The sequence below is a fragment of the Pelodiscus sinensis genome, chromosome 1 (assembly GCF_052426305.1).
Source record: "Pelodiscus sinensis isolate ZL-2025 chromosome 1, ASM5242630v1, whole genome shotgun sequence".
Classification (NCBI taxonomy): Eukaryota; Metazoa; Chordata; order Testudines; family Trionychidae; genus Pelodiscus; species Pelodiscus sinensis.
Genome location: NC_143052.1, coordinates 340,491,621 through 340,507,169, shown reverse-complemented (window position 1 = coordinate 340,507,169; position 15,549 = coordinate 340,491,621). Strand labels below are relative to the sequence as shown.

Genomic DNA, 15,549 nt, shown 5'->3' with positions numbered 1-15,549 from the left:
GGAGCAAAGTGAAGGAGCTCTGCCAGGGCTATGCGAGGGCAAGGGAGCACAGCTCTCTCTCTGGGGCAGGACTCCACTCCTAGCCCTACTACGCTGAGCTCCACCACATCCTGGGGGGTGGTTCAGCCCCTTCCTCACCCCTGGTGGTGGACTTGGGGCTGGAGACGCTCATCTTTGCCAATCCAGGGCTCCCAGGCCAGGAGGAGGAGGAATCCGACCCCGTACCCCAGGGCCTGGATGTCTTACACGCATTCTCTGAGCACGGGGAGGAATCATCAGGTGAGTGCTCTGTTTTTCACACACACAGGGCAGGGAAGGCGGGCGCAGAGGGGATGGGATGCAATCATCGCTTGGTCATCTTGGCCTGGATATTGGGCTACGCTCCGTGCACGTGGAACTACATGCAGCGCCAGTCTGCAACATGCAGCCCCAGTAGGCAGCCCCAAAGCACCTCCAGGCAGGGCCGGCCCGAGCCCTTTGGCACCCTGGGCCCAGGCATGCGGCGCCACCCCCAGGCGCAGGGTGCATGTGTGGGCCCGCACCCCAGGGCGCTAGGCGCATGCGCGAGCTGGTCACGGCCATTGGCGCACAGCCCGGGGCCTGCCCCCAGGGTGCACAGAACAAGCGCTGCCCAGCCTGTCCCGGCCAGCGCTGCTGGCACGCACGCCGGGCCGTGCAGGGCCCCGCAGCCATGGGTGGAAGGGTGCTGTTGGCCAGTGCTGCGGGGCCGGTGCTGCGGGATCCGGGCACATGGCTCCTGATGGCAGGTGTAAGGGATGCCACGCACCCCTTACAGCTGCCATCAGGCGCCCCTCATCGGCTGGCGCCTTGGGCAGCTGCCCGGCTCACCCATGCCTCCATCCGGCCCTGTCCCCAGGGTCCTGTTCACGGGCTCTGGGGAGGCCACACACACATCTGACCCCTGGGGGAGATGGGGAGATGCCCTCCCACCACGAACCACTGCTGGAAGCAGGCTGGAGACAAGGGCACACACATGGCTGCACACAGACTTAGGAGTGCCGCACACGACACACGGGAATGCCTGCACACGTGAGGCACCACCCACTTCCACGGACAGCGCTGGCAGGTGTGCGTGCAGCCCCCATGGAAGAGCAGACTGCTCCAGGCCCCGCTCCTGCCCATGGCATCCCACTGTGGCCGACCACTTCCCTTGCCCTGCCTGTCTGTGGGACGAGGATGGGGGGGGGAAGCAAGAAGCATGGTCCCCTGGGCACCTCAGGGCCTCTGTGAGGCAGGGCCGATGTCCAGGCCACACATAGCCTTGCTCCCGGAACATCCCTGCCCTCTAGCCTGAGGACTCTTGTTCTCAGCTCACAGAGGAGGGCATGGACTCAGGGACAGTGTCTGCATGGATGACTGACCGCCTCTTCCTCTTTATTCTCCACAGCCGGACTAGCGTCACTAATGGGCGATCACCGCCAGCTGAGGCAGCCGCCTGACCCTGGGGGAGCTACAAGTGCAGGAGGGTCCAGGGGGACCTGATGAGACAGCACGTGGTCATCCTCCAAGGCATGCAACGGATCCTGGCCCAGAAGGACCAGGAGGACGCTCAGGGGCCGTGTCTACATTTGCGAGATTTTGCGCAAAAACTTGCCGCCTGTCTACACTGGCCGCGAGTTCTTGTGCAAGAACTATGATACGCCCGCTCAGGAATAAGCCCTCTTGAAGAAGTGATCTTGCGCAAGAGGCCAGTGTAGACAGGCAACATGAATTTCTTGTGCAAGAAATCTCGATGGCTAAAATGGCCATCGGAGCTTTCTTGCGCAAGAGAGCGTCTACACCGGCACGGATGCTTTTGCGCAAAAGCACATCTCTTGCACAAAAGTACATGCCAGTGTAGACGCTCTCTTGCACAAATACTTTAATGCAAAAACTCTTGTGTTAAAAGTATTTGTGCAAAATCTTGCCAATGTAGATGTAGCCAGGGTGTGTCTAGACTACAGGGTTTTTTCCAAAAAAGTGGCCTTTTTTTGAAAAAACTTCCCCTGCATCTAAACTGCTGCCATGTTCTTTTGAAAGTAAATCGAAAGACCATGGCTGGTTTTTTAACTATGGAAAACCTCGTTTTACGAGGAATAACGCCTTTTTTCAAAAGTGCTCTTTCAAAAAAAGGCACTATGTATTGCAAACTGTGCTTTTTCGAAAGCGAGCATCCCGACTGTCTCGGTGCTCTCTTTTGAAAAAGTGGCTTGCTTTTTCAAAAGTACCGGTTGTAGTCTAGATGCTCTTTCGAAAGAGGCTTGCAGTCTAGATGGGACCCAAATATGGGCTCAGATGGTGCAGCAGAGCCAAAACATGTGTGCTACCATATATGAAATGATGGCACACCCAGCTCCTGTCCCTGTCCCTGTCCCTGTCCCCGCTGCTCCCACTGCCCTCCCTGCTCCTGCTTCTCCTGTTGTCCCAGGCCCCACCCACCCCCCGAGGTTGCCGAGGTCCTGAGACCTGAGGTGGCACTTCCAGCTGCACCACGCACCACTCCCAGCCCTGAGTCCCCCTCCTCCTTGGCCCTATCCAGGGAAGAAAAGGAGGAGTTGCACTATATGTAAGAGAGCACTATGACTGCTCTGAACTCCAGTATAAAGAGGGAGAAAAACCTGTTGAGAGTCTATGGGTTAAGTTTAAAGGAGCAAACAACAGCAGTGATGTTGTGGTTGGTGTCTGCTACAAGCCACCGAATCAGGTGGATGAGGTAGATGAGGCTTTCTTCGGACACCTGAGAGAAGCTTCCAGATCTCAGGCCCTGGTTCTTGTGGGGGACTTTAATCACCCTGACATCTGTTGGGAAACCAATATGGCAGTACACAGGCAATTCAGGAAGTTTTTGGACAATATTGGGGATAACTTCTTGACCCAAGTGCTGAAGGATCCAACCAGGGGCCATGCGCAGCTTGACCGTCTGCTCACAAACAGGGAGAAACTAATAGGGGAAGTAGAGGTGGGTGACAACCTTGGAGGCAGTGATAATGAGATGGTAGATTTCAGGATCCTGACCAAAGGAAGAAAAGAGAGTAGTAAAATACACACCTTGGACTTCAAAAAAGCAGATTTTGACTCCCTCAGAGACCTGATGGGCAGAATCCCCTGGGATGCTAACATGAAGGGGAAAGGAGTCCAGGACAGCTGGCAGTATTTTAAAGAAGCCTTATTGAAGGCACAGAAAGTAACCATCCCGACACGTAGCAAGAGAGGCAAACATGGTAGGAGACCGGATTGGCTTACAGGGGAAATCCTTGGTAAACTTAAGCCCAAAAAGGAAGCTTACAAAAAGTGGAAACTTGGACAAATGACCAGGGAGAGCTATAAATGTATAGCTCAAGAATGCCGGGGGGTTATCAGGAAGGCGAAAGCGGAAATGGAATTGCGATTGGCTAAGGATGTGAAGGATAACAAGAAAGGTTTCTACAGGCATGTTAATAATAAGAAAGTGATCAGACAGGGTGTGCGGCCCCTACTGGATGAAGGAGGTAACCTAGTGACAGATGATGTGGGGAAAGCTGAAGTACTCAATGCTTTCTTTGCCTCTGTATTCACGGACAAGGTGGGCTCCCGGACTAATGCGCTAAATGACACAAGATGGGATGAAGATGGACAGCCCTTGGTGGGTAAAGAACAGGTTAGGAACTATTTAGAAAAGCTAAACGTACACAAATCCATGGGTCCAGACTTAATGCATCCGAGGGTACCGAAGGAGTTGGCAAATGTCATTGAGGAGTCTTTGGCCATTATCTTTGAAAAGTCGTGGAGGTCGGGAGAAATCCCGGATGATTGGAAAAAGGCAAATGTAGTGCCCATCTTCAAAAAAGGGAAGAAGGACGATCCAGGGAACTATAGGCCGGTCAGTCTTACCTCGGTTCCTGGAAAAATCATGGAAGGGATCCTTAAGGAATCCATTTGGAGATACTTGGAAGAGAGGAAACTGATTAGGAATAGTCAGCATGGATTCACAAAGGGCAAGTCATGCCTGACCAATCTGATTAGCTTCTATGATGAGGTAACTGGCTCTGTGGACGTGGGAAAGTCAGTGGATGTGATATACTTGACTTTAGCAAGGCTTTTGATACCGTCTCCCACAATATTCTTGCCAGCAAGTTAAGGGAATGTGGATTGGATAAATGGACGGTAAGATGGATAGAAAGATGGCTAGAAGGCCGGGCCCAGCGGGTAGTGATCAATGGCTCAATGTCAGGATGGTGGTTGGTTTCTAGCGGAGTGCCCCAAGGTTTGGTTCTAGGACCGGTTTTGTTCAATATCTTTATTAATGACCTGGATGAGGGGATGGATTGCACCCTCAGCAAGTTTGCAGATGATACTAAACTAGGGGGAGAAGTAGATACGCTTGAGGGCAGAGAGAGGGTCCAGAGTGATTTAAACAAATTGGAGGATTGGGCCACAAGAAATCTGATGAGGTTCAACAAGACGGAAGAATCCAAAGCATAGTTACAAGCTGGGGACCAACCAGTTAAGTAGTAGTTCTGCAGAAAAGGACCTGGGGGTTACAGTGGATAAGAAGCTGGATATGAGTCAACAGTGTTCCCTTGTAGCCAAAAAGGCTAATGGCATATTAGGTTGCAATAAGAGGAGCATTGCCAGCAGATCCAGAGATGTCATTATTCCCCTTTATTCGGCTTTGGTGAGGCCACATGTGGAGTATTGTGTCCAATTCTGGGCCCCCCACTACAAAAAGGATGTGGACGCATTGGAGAGAGTCCAGCAGAGGGCAACCAAAATGATTAGGGGGCTGGAACATATGACTTATGAGGAGAGGATGAGGGAGTTGGGTCTGTTTAGTCTGCAGAAGATAGGAGTGAGGGGGGATTTGATAGCAGCCGTCAACTTCCTGAAGGGAGGTTCCAAAGAGGCTGGAGAGAGGCTGTTCTCAGTAGTGACAGATGGCAGAACAAGGAGCAATGGTCTCAAGCTGTGGTGGGAGAGGTCCAGGTTGGATATTAGGAAAAACTATTTCACTAGGAGGGCAGTGAAGCCTGGAAGGGTATGTCTACACTAGAACGTTAATTCGAACTAACTTAGTTCGAATTAGTTAATTCGAACTAAGCTAATTCGAACTAACAGATCTAGACTAAAAAACTAGTTCGAATTAGCATTTTGCTAATTCGAACTAGCATGTCCACATTAAGTGGACCCTGAAGCAGGCTTAAGGATGGCCGGAAGCAGTGCTGGCAGGGCATCAGAGGAGGAATTAGAGTGTGGAGATGCTTTCTCAGGCTAGCCGAGGGCTGTGCTTAAAGGGTCCCTACCCCCACCCCGGACAGACAGTTCTCAGGAGTGCCCCGCTTGCAGAGCAGTCCTGGCTTGGATTGCGTGGACTACCCACACTGAGCACATCACAGCACTCGGCCATCAGACCAGCTGCACTTGCCGCAGGCTGCCATCTGGGGAGAGGGGGCAATTGGGGGGCTGCAGGAGAGCTTCCACCCCCAGAAGCCCGCAGAGCCAGCCCAGTCCTCCCCATCGGGGGCTCGTGCCCCATTCCTCCCTCACCTCCTTCCACTTACCCCTCCCTAGCCCCTCTTCTTGATGTACAAAATAAAGGACACGTGTCTTCCAAAATGGAATCTGTCTTTATTGAACAAAAGTGGGGGAGACCAGGAAAAGGAGGTGGGAGAGGGGAAGAGAGAGGCTGGGAGAGTGGAGGGCAACTACAATGATTAACGGTTTGGAAAAGTCCCATATGAAGAGAGGCTAAAGAGACTGGAACTTTTCAGCTTAGAAAAGAGGAGAGGGAGGGGGGACAGGATAGAGGTCTCTAAAAGCAGGAGTGATGTGGAGAGGGTGCATACAGAAAAGTTCTTCATTAGTTCCCATACTAGAAGGACTAGAGGACACCAAAGGAAAGGAATGGGTAGCAGGCTTCAAACTAGTAACACAAAGTTGTTCTTCACAAAGCAGAGTCAACCTGTGGAACTCCTTGCTGCAGGAGGCTGTGAAGGCTAGAACTAGAATAGAGTTTAAAGAGAAGTGAGATAAAGTGATGGAGGTTGGGTCCATGGAGTGATATTAGCCAGGGGGTAGGAGTGGTGTCCCTGCCCCAAGTTTGTGGAAGGCTGGAGATGGATGGCAGGAGAAAAATGGCTTGGTCATTGTTTCGGTCCATCTCCTCCAGGGTCCCTAATGTTGGCCACTGTCGGCAGACAGGCTATTGGGCTAGATGGACCTTTGGTCTGACCTAGTACGGCCATTGTGGGCTCAGGGTCAGGGGTCTCAGTGGACCACCTTGATTTTCATGCACACCTGCTCCTGGGTGGCCAGGCTGGCAGCTCTCGTGCCCTAGACGGCCACTGTCCTGTGCCTAGTGCGGAGATCGTGGACGAGGTCCACGATGTCCGCACTAGCCCAGGCAGGTGCCCGCCTCTTGCGGTCCCGGGCAAGCTCCCGGGAGCCGCCAGCCTGGTCCTGGGAAGAGGGGGAGGGCTGGGGGGCTCGATCCGTGCCAGGTGCAGGGACTGCTGGCTGGGTGCTGGCAGGCTTGCACCTGGCACGGGCACCGTAGCCAGCCCGTACCCCTTTAAAGAGTCCGGGGCCGGGAGGGGGGCAGACGAGTTTCCCTGGTGTTGGCCAGAGTGGCCACCAGGGAAAGCTGGGGAGGGCTAGCCTCCCACTAGTTCGAATTAAGGGGCTACACACCCCTTAATTCGAACTAGCTAGTTCGAGCTAGGCTTAATCCTCGTAAAATGAGGGTTTCCTAGTTCGAACTAAGCGCTCCGCTAGTTCGATTTAAATTCGAACTAACGGAGCGCTAGTGTAGCGCCTATGAAAGTTAGTTCAAACTAACGTCCGTTAGTTTGAACTAACTTTGTAGTGTAGACATACCCTTAGAGTTCTTTGAAGAGGTTAACAAACATGCGGACAAGGGGGATCCAGTAGATATAGTATACTTGGATTTTCAGAAAGCCTTTGACAACGTCCCTCACCAAAGGCTCTTGGGTAAATTACATGGCCATGGGATAAGAGGGAAGGTCCTTTCTTGGATTGCGAACTAGTTAAAAGACAGGAAACAAAGGGTAGGAATAAATGGTAAATTTTCAGATTGGAGAGGGGTAACTAGTGGTGTACCCCAAGGGTCAGTGCTGGGACCAATCCTTTTCAACTTATTCATAAATGATCTGGAGAAAGGGGTAAGGAGTGAGGTAGTAAAGTTTGCAGATGATACAAAACTGTTTAGGATAGTCAAGACAGAAGCAGACTGTGAAGGACTCCAAGAAGATCTCACCAAACTGAGTGATTGGGCAACAAAATGTCAAATGAAATTTAATGTGGATAAGTGTAAAGTAATGCACATTGGGAAAAATAACCCCAACTATACGTACAGTATGATGGGGGCTAATTTGGCTACGACAAAGAAAGCCTTTCTTGATCGGCACAGGTATACCTCGTGAAACCAGGTTTACCTGTGCCCATCAAGAAAGACTTCTTTGTCGGCGCGGCGTGTCCAGAGTGCCCCGATCTGCCGACAAACAGCTGATCGGCAGAGCGGGGCAGCCATTTAAATTTAAATGAAGCCGCGATTATTTTAATCGCGGCTTCATTTCCCTCTGCCGATCTGGCTAATCTACATGCCTCAGTCGACGGAGGCATGTAGTCTAGACATACCCTATGATATATGGTTTTGTCTGCCGGATTGCTTTAGCCCACAGAAACAGAAGCCACAAAGGACATTAGAATGTATACCTCTTCCCAGCAACCCACATTCCACCCATGTTGAAGATAAAGAACTTTGCCCTATGAGACCCAAGATACCATCATTCATTTGCCTGAGGCAGAGATGAGGAAAGAAAAATCTCCCATAGCCAATATGAAGACACAGAGGGTATGTCTAGACTACATGGCTGTTTGGCGGCACAGCATGGTAGTCTGGACACTCCGCGGTTGACAATGGAAGCCTTTGTCGACCACTCCCGTAAACCTCATTCCACGAGGCATAATGGAGCGGTCGACAAAGGCTTCCATTGTCGATTGCGGAGCGTCCAGACTACTGTGCTGTGCAACCAAACAGCTGATGGGCACAGCACGGCAGCCATTTTGATGTAAATGAAGCAGCGATTATTTAAATTGCTGCTTCATTTTCCTATTTCTAGTAAACTCATCAACGTGGCTCCGTCGACGAAGACATGTAGTCAAGACATACCCAGACTCTGAACACGCTGGTGTTATTATGGAGTAATTATGTGAACTGTGTGGCATGGCTCCAGGTGTATAGTTTACTGAGATAACTGACATTACAATCTGACCCAAATGTGTTAATTTTTGTAACTGATTCCACAGAAAGACCAACTATTGAAACGTCCCTTTCACTGACGTCTTTTCCATTAAAATTAGAACTGTTCATAGAACGATAGCTTCACAATTGTGAATTATAGCCCAGTTCATTGTTATGTAGCCAAAGAAACATCCCTGTTACTGAAGTGTTGCTGGAAGTGGTTTAATTGCAAGTGTAGACAAGATCTGTATTCTTGAGTGTATGTTAATTAATTCTGTTAGCATCCAATTAAACATTCGGGTTTATTTTCAGCTCACTTCCATTGTTGCTTAAGCTGATTCTCTAGCAACCTTAAAACATCATGTAGGAGAGGTACCCTATAATATCTATTATTTGTGTTACTCTAGTGCCTAGAAACCAGTCACCCTGCAGGACTCCACTCTGCTAGGTGTAATACACAAAGATTGAGCTTGCCCCAAAGACCTTACCACATAAAAGGAAAGTTATAGAAGAACTCCCTTGTTGTTATGGCAATTAGCCACTTTGGTTGTATATGGATGCTTCTGCTCTGATTTTCTGAAATTTCATCTCCTTTTTTTTGTGACTACTTGATTTCTTTAGGGCCTCATAGTGTGGCCCTTGGCCATGCTAGTGAGCAGTTACATACTCAGTACCATTGAAGTTAGTCAGACAGTCATGAATTACTGATAGAAATGTAGCCGTGTTAGTCTGGTGTAGCTGAAGCAAAATACAGGACTATGTAGCACTTTAAAGACTAACAAGATGGTTTATTAGATGATGAGCTTTTGTGGGCCAGACCCACTTTTTTTTTTTTTTTTAATCTGAGGAAGTGTGTCTGGCCCAAGAAAGCTCATCATCTAATAAACCATCTTGTTAGTCTTTAAAGTGCTACATAGTCCTGAGTATGAATTACTGTTTACTGTTATAGGGGCAAGTTGCACAACTACTCCCCAACTACAGTAGTTTAAAACTATGGCTCTAGGTAGTATTCCCTGGCCTACCCTTATAGAGAACAATGTGCCATCCAGAACTTCAGTGAAGAGAAGAGTCACTCTGAGTCGAGTTCATTTGGAGGGTTTTCTTCTTCATGCTCCTCTGCTCTCTCTAGAAATTCGGGAGTGAGATCTAGGAATCTTTCATTGGATGCTGATCAAATTAATGAAGCCGAATTTAGTTTTAGCTCCTCAATTTTCTAAAAATAAAAGCCCCATAGAATTTTTCAGAATAAATTTCACAACATGGTTGCCAATCAGGATAGTAGGATTAAAAGAATAAATTAAAATGGTGTAACCAGATCTCCGAATGAAAAATCCTGCAGCCACATACTAAAAGTTCCATAGCACTCTCAATATTCACCTTAGCAAGCCACACACTTTGTCTCTTAATAGACAAGCCCAGATCCTCTAGGGTAGGAGTTAGGCCCCTACAGAACTTTCAGGCTTTGGGCCTCTGTGGCTGATTCTGACTATTCCGTATTTGCCAGAGTCTGTAATTTATTTTTGCATTATTATTAATGGTATTGCGGTCATGCCTACAGCCCCAGCCTTAGCCCCCACTGTACTAAGCACTGTATAAACACAGAATCAAAAGGATGCTCATGACCCAAATAACATACTGTCTTTATTTTAGAGGAACAGATTTATTTGGACATATGTTTTTGTGGGCAAAGACACACACATCTGATGAAGTGGGTCTTTGCCCACGAAAGTGTATGCCCAAATAAATGTTAGTTTGTGAGGTGCCACAAGATTCCTTGTTGTTTCTGCAGGTACAGACTAACATAGTTACCCCTCTGAATCTTTATTTTGTAATTTATTTTTAATTACATTGGTGAAATTCCTAATGTGACTCTATAAAGATTAAGAAAATGCTTGCAACTTTTAAAATATGCCAGTTACTTGCTGTTTGATGCACAAAGCTATTTTTAAAAAATTCCAGTATGTAATAGGTACTTTCCAGGCAGAAAAGAAAGAATCATCCCTGCTCCAAACAGCTAACAGTCTAAGCTTAGGTTATTGGACAAATAGACATTGAATTATAGATTCTTTACCATTCCTGCCAATCCTTTTTTGTGTGGCTATTCTTTCTGCTTCCAAATCAAATTTAATACAACAAAAATTGCTTTCCAGAAAAAAAAAATCGTATATAACGCTGGTATGGGTCTGTCACCATGAAATAAAGAGATTAGATGTCTATGTAGATCAGGGTCTTGCCTTGATCTGGCCCCAAGACTCAGGGTTCCCAACTTCCTTTTTTTTTTTTTTTTTTTTTTTTTTTTTTGCTTCTCTCTTGTGTGTAGTTCCCAGCTGGTTTTTCTGTGGGTCAATGGCCCCAACCCAACTGTAGATGATCAAGGAAGTACAAAATGAAATAGATAAAATATCAGATCTAGGTATAACGTAGGCAACATTTTCAGGAATGCACATCCTGTTGTGGTTTATTGCTTAATTTGATTATTGCAAAAAGATACTGCTGTATTTAGGCATTTTGTTTTATAGACAAAACTCACTTGCACTGCCATACCTCCATTAACAACAAATGACTGCAAATACGATAAGAAGATTGTGAATCCATAGGGTGAAAGACATTCTGCCCTATTGCTTAATTAGTGAGGGCTCAAGTGTTTCTCCAGTGTCATAGTAACAGGAGTGGTCTCAGAGAAGATTTTGGGGCCTTATTGCAATAGAATGTGCAGAAAGAGGATTTGGGGAGGCTAGAGGATTTAGAGGAGAAGGTGGCCTCCTTACAAGCCCCCAAACTAGGCAAAGGACAAGCACACTGGCCCATATTCTCAAGATATTTAGGCACCTAATTCCCATTGAAATCCAAGGGGAGTTTGGCACTTAAATATCTTACACAAGCAGGGACAGTGCCTCCAAGCCTTCTTGAGGGAAGGTGACTACTAAACACCTTTCTAGAAGATGAGGCATGTAATGTAGTAAATAATGATGGTGAGAGACCAGCATTGCACAACATCTTGGCTGCATCTAGACTGGAAAGTTTTTCCACAAAACCATGCGCTTTTGTGCAAAAACTTGCCAGCTGTCTACACTGGCCGCTTGATTTTGCGCAAAAGCACTGACGTCCTACTGTCCGAAATCAGTGCTTCTTGCACAAATGCTTTGACGTTCCCATTCGGGCAAAAGCCCTTTTCCGGAAATGTTTTTGCGCAAAAGGGCCAGTGTAGACAGCTAAAAACTGTTTTGAGCAATAAAGCCCCGATGGTAAAAATGGCGATCGGGGCTTTCTTGCACAAATCCGCATCTAGATTGGTATGGATGCTTTTCCGCAAAAAGTGCTTTTGTGGAAAAGCGTCCGTGCCAATCTAGACGCTCTTTTCCACAAATGCTTTTAACGGAAAAACTTTTCCGTTAAAAGCATTTGCGGAAAATCATGCCAGTCTAGACGTAGCCCTTCAGCAAAGGATTCAAATCAGTCTTGAGCTTAATTTAGTTAGAGCACAATGACACTCTCTGGTTCTGCTGGCAAAACAGACTATAAAGTTGACACCCTGTTACTTGTCACCTACAGAATCGAACAACAGTAGAACCTCAGAGTTACGGGCACAGTCTGGGAATGGAGATTATAACTGAAATATTCGTACTACTGAACAAAACAATATGGTTGTTCTTTCCAAAATGTACAACTGAGCACAGACCAGTATAACTTTGAAAATTTACTAGACAGAAGAAAAATGCTGCTTTTAATCATCTTAATGCACATGAACAAGCATAGAAACAATTTCCTTACCTTCTCATTTTCTTTAATTTTCCCCCTTTATTGTTTTAGTCCTAAACATTTTTCATGGTACTAGACTGTATTTTTTGGGGGGGGGAGGGTGGGGTTTTGGGTTGTTTTTTTTTTGTCCCTTCTGCTGCCTGATTGAACAGTTTCAGTTCCAAATGAGGTCTGGGGTTTGACTGGTAAGTTTGTAATTCTGGTGTTTGTAACTCTGAGGTTCTACTGTATTTCTAATTGTTAGATAGCTAGAAATGGGCATATCTGCTGAAAGAATGTGAGTTTGAGAAGACAGCTGTCCTTTCCCTCCCTGAGAATCCTTTGGTGTACAGTGAAAGTCAGTGTTAAGTTAATTTTTTTTCCCCAACATTACTATGAGGTGGTTTACACTAGAATATTAGACCAGTTTAACTACTTCAGACAGAGGTGTGAAGAATCCACACTTCTGAGTGGAGTGAGGTGACAGAACTAGCTACTGCCTCATGGGAGGGCGGATCACCTACTTTGGCACGGTAATCCCTTTGGTTGGCATAAGTAGTATCTACACTTACCTGCTACAACGGGTCTCCTGCAGTGGTGCCACTATAGTTTAAATGTAGACAAACTATTTAAAAGTGCCTCCACACTCATCTGTTCTGTCAATCTGTCCAGTCAAAGCAATATTCACTTCCTTACTTCCCAAAATACATTTTTACCATCTTTAACACCAGGTACCACTGCAAAACCAATACAGATATGGGAGAGTCTAATGTGGCTGCCCCGGCTCATCCACTTCTAATGGAGCAGTTAATTAAGTTTCCTGTGCATGTGCTTAGCTTTTCCTTCCCAGCTCCAATAAAGACAATGAGCTTCTGTGGGTGTAACTGAACACACATATTGAAAACAATGGTATTGAATAAGTGTAGCAGAGTTATCATCAGACCTGCAAAGTCTTTATTACTGGAGACAATGAGCAAACTAGAAAGAACATAACCTGAGTTCCTATTCCAGGATAGAATTTGTGTGGATGGCAATTAGGAAATAATATATGTACTCATAATTGGCATAAAACCGACATGAAAAACTTTTATTATTAACAACAGCATCCCAGTAATGCCTAGAGACCCCAGATAAGATCAGAGACTCATTCAAATAGGAATTGTGCAAGTATGGAAACTACACCTCGCCTGAGGAACTTTCAATCTAAATAGATCAGCGGAAGTGAGGGAGAAAAGAAGCAATCTGATCCCTATTTTACAAATGAGGAACTGAGGCAGAGTCATTTAAGTAACTTAGTCTAGGTCACACAGGAACTTTGTAGCAAACCCAGGCATCAAACCCGGAAGGCCAGGAACAATGATTTAACCACATGCTCAGACTTCTTAGGTAGATTCACCATACTGAAAAAATTACCCCTCCCACGTCATTTATTTTAAACATAGATTTTGTTCAGTTCCATAAAATCTATGTGGGTTCTTGAAAGTCATGAGCTTCCAAAGGCTACTTCTACACTGTTCGTTTTTTGCAGAAAAGGAAATGCAAGTGAAGTGCTCATTAGCAAATCTTGCACTCTCATTTGCACATTCTCTTCCGATCCTTTTTGTGGAAGAGGTTTTTGAAAAAAAAACAAAAAACCCCACAGTGAATAGGAATAAGGGTTCTTGCGCAAAAGGTTTTTTTTTTTTTTCCAAAAAATGGCCCCATTTACACTGCATTTTTTCCATAAAAACCTCTTCCGCATATGCAAATGAGAGCGTAAGATTTGCTAATGCACACTTCATTTGCATTTCCACTTCTGCAAAAAACGAATAGTGTAGACGTAGCCAAAAGGAAGCTTAAAAACCTGTTAAAAAGGGAAGAATCCTACGCACTGGGGTTATAATAGTGGAGATGTTTGCAACAAAGGGAGACAGTTTACATAGAAGCTGAAGTTAACCTATGGAATTCACTCTTGCAAGAAATAAGTCTGATCACAGACTTCTCCCCACTTGCAGCAAGAAATGCAAACTCATTTATTTGACTGAGCTGCTTGTGACAGATGCAATAATCACAAACAACAAAAAACCCATAAGCCAACTAAACATTTTCTCCTAAAAAAAAGAAAGAAACATTTTGCATACCGTGATAAGGATTAGAAAAACAAACAGAGTAATGAATAAGTGGCACCCAGTGTGAAGTTAATGCATGGGAAATCTTGTGGGGGTTGCCTCTGCTGAAATAAACTTGGTTAAGAATAGCTAGAGAGCACAAAAGCAAAAGTGAGTAAAAAAATTAACAGAATAAGTTCTTCATTTCAGCCTATGGAGGAAGTTCTGAAAATGAGTCACTTTAAACAGGACTCTTGAGTTAAACAGTACTTCAGCCTCTGTTTCAAATATTGCCAGCGCCTGCCTTTAAATATGGGACATTTGAGCCTACCGTAGGTGTTAAAGTAAAGTTCCTGCACCAGGGTCTTTCTAACTAACCTGACAGGTGTAAAAGGCGTGGTCAGGTAGAAAGTACTACCAGTCCTTTCCTAAACTATCACTACACAAATCCCAACTGCAGGAATCAAATTTTCCCCCTTTAACATGGAAACTCAGGTCATTCAAGTAGCAGACTGGCAACCGTCCTCCACAGCACCTCAGAGCTATTCAGAGCACACAGGCAGGCGTAAGGGCAGGCAGCCCAGAATGAAGCACTAATAGAGCCAATAGCAGCCTCTGTCCTCATCAGGTCTGGGGTACAGGTTGGAGGAAGTGACTTACAATCACCTGAATGTAACTGCCTCTCTGTCCATGCCTGCGTACTAACCAGACAAGTGGATGTCTCCTGGTGGTGCAGAGGTGAGCCCTTCCTCTTCAGTTTTCACAGCCAGAGAATGCACTCTCCTGGTCAACGAGAGGACCACATGTACTTTGCCCCCGGGGGCTGTGGAGCAAGTTCTTCAGCTGTCACCTAGGACTTTGTGTGGAAATTCTGGGGGAGAAGGACCCACTAGCAGTCCTTCTGGGATTTGGCTTCACATTGTGCCTTTCACAAGGAACCCATTCTGGAAACCATTCACATCTAGTTTAAGGCTAGTTTTTGCCCTCCTCTTATGTGGCCGTGCAAGAGACAGTAAGACCCTGTCTACTCTCAAATGGCCATGGAAAGGGCCACACAGAATGGCAGCCTCTATGCTGAGGCTGCACCCCTTAAAGGGCTACGGGGCATCAGTGCTGCGTCTGAAGTAGTGCAGCTTCATTTGGCACCTAGTGTGTATAAGACCTGCTCCAAAGCTTACTGAAGACAATGGAAGTTTTTCTGTTTACTTCAGTGAACTTTGGAGCAGGCCTATAAAATGGATGAGCCTCATTTCAGGAAAGATCATAAGCATTCAATGAGTCTACTCTACCATTACTTAATTGTACGGGGTCCTAACTTACCACTTACCAGGCCCAAATATGGAATGAAGACCAAACTGAAGGACACAAAAATATTATTCATGTAGAACACTTACAATGTTGTGAGATTACTGTAATCAGCTCTACATCTAATCTCCCTCTTATGACTCTGCATTTGTAATCTTCGTCATCTCCAGCAATAAAAGT

At 46.2% G+C, this 15,549-nt stretch overlaps 1 protein-coding gene across 1 annotated transcript in view; it reads right to left on the bottom strand.

The window, feature by feature from the left end:
• The window catches only part of LOC149525985 (maestro heat-like repeat-containing protein family member 2A), a 39,343-nt gene extending 28,562 nt beyond the window's left edge, over window positions 1-10,781 (bottom strand). The window contains exon 1 of the mRNA XM_089778658.1: window positions 10,770-10,781. Within this exon, the coding sequence (XP_089634784.1) occupies window positions 10,770-10,781 (12 nt within the window). The remainder of the gene's footprint in view (window positions 1-10,769) is intronic.
• Window positions 10,782-15,549: the final 4,768 nt, after the last annotated feature.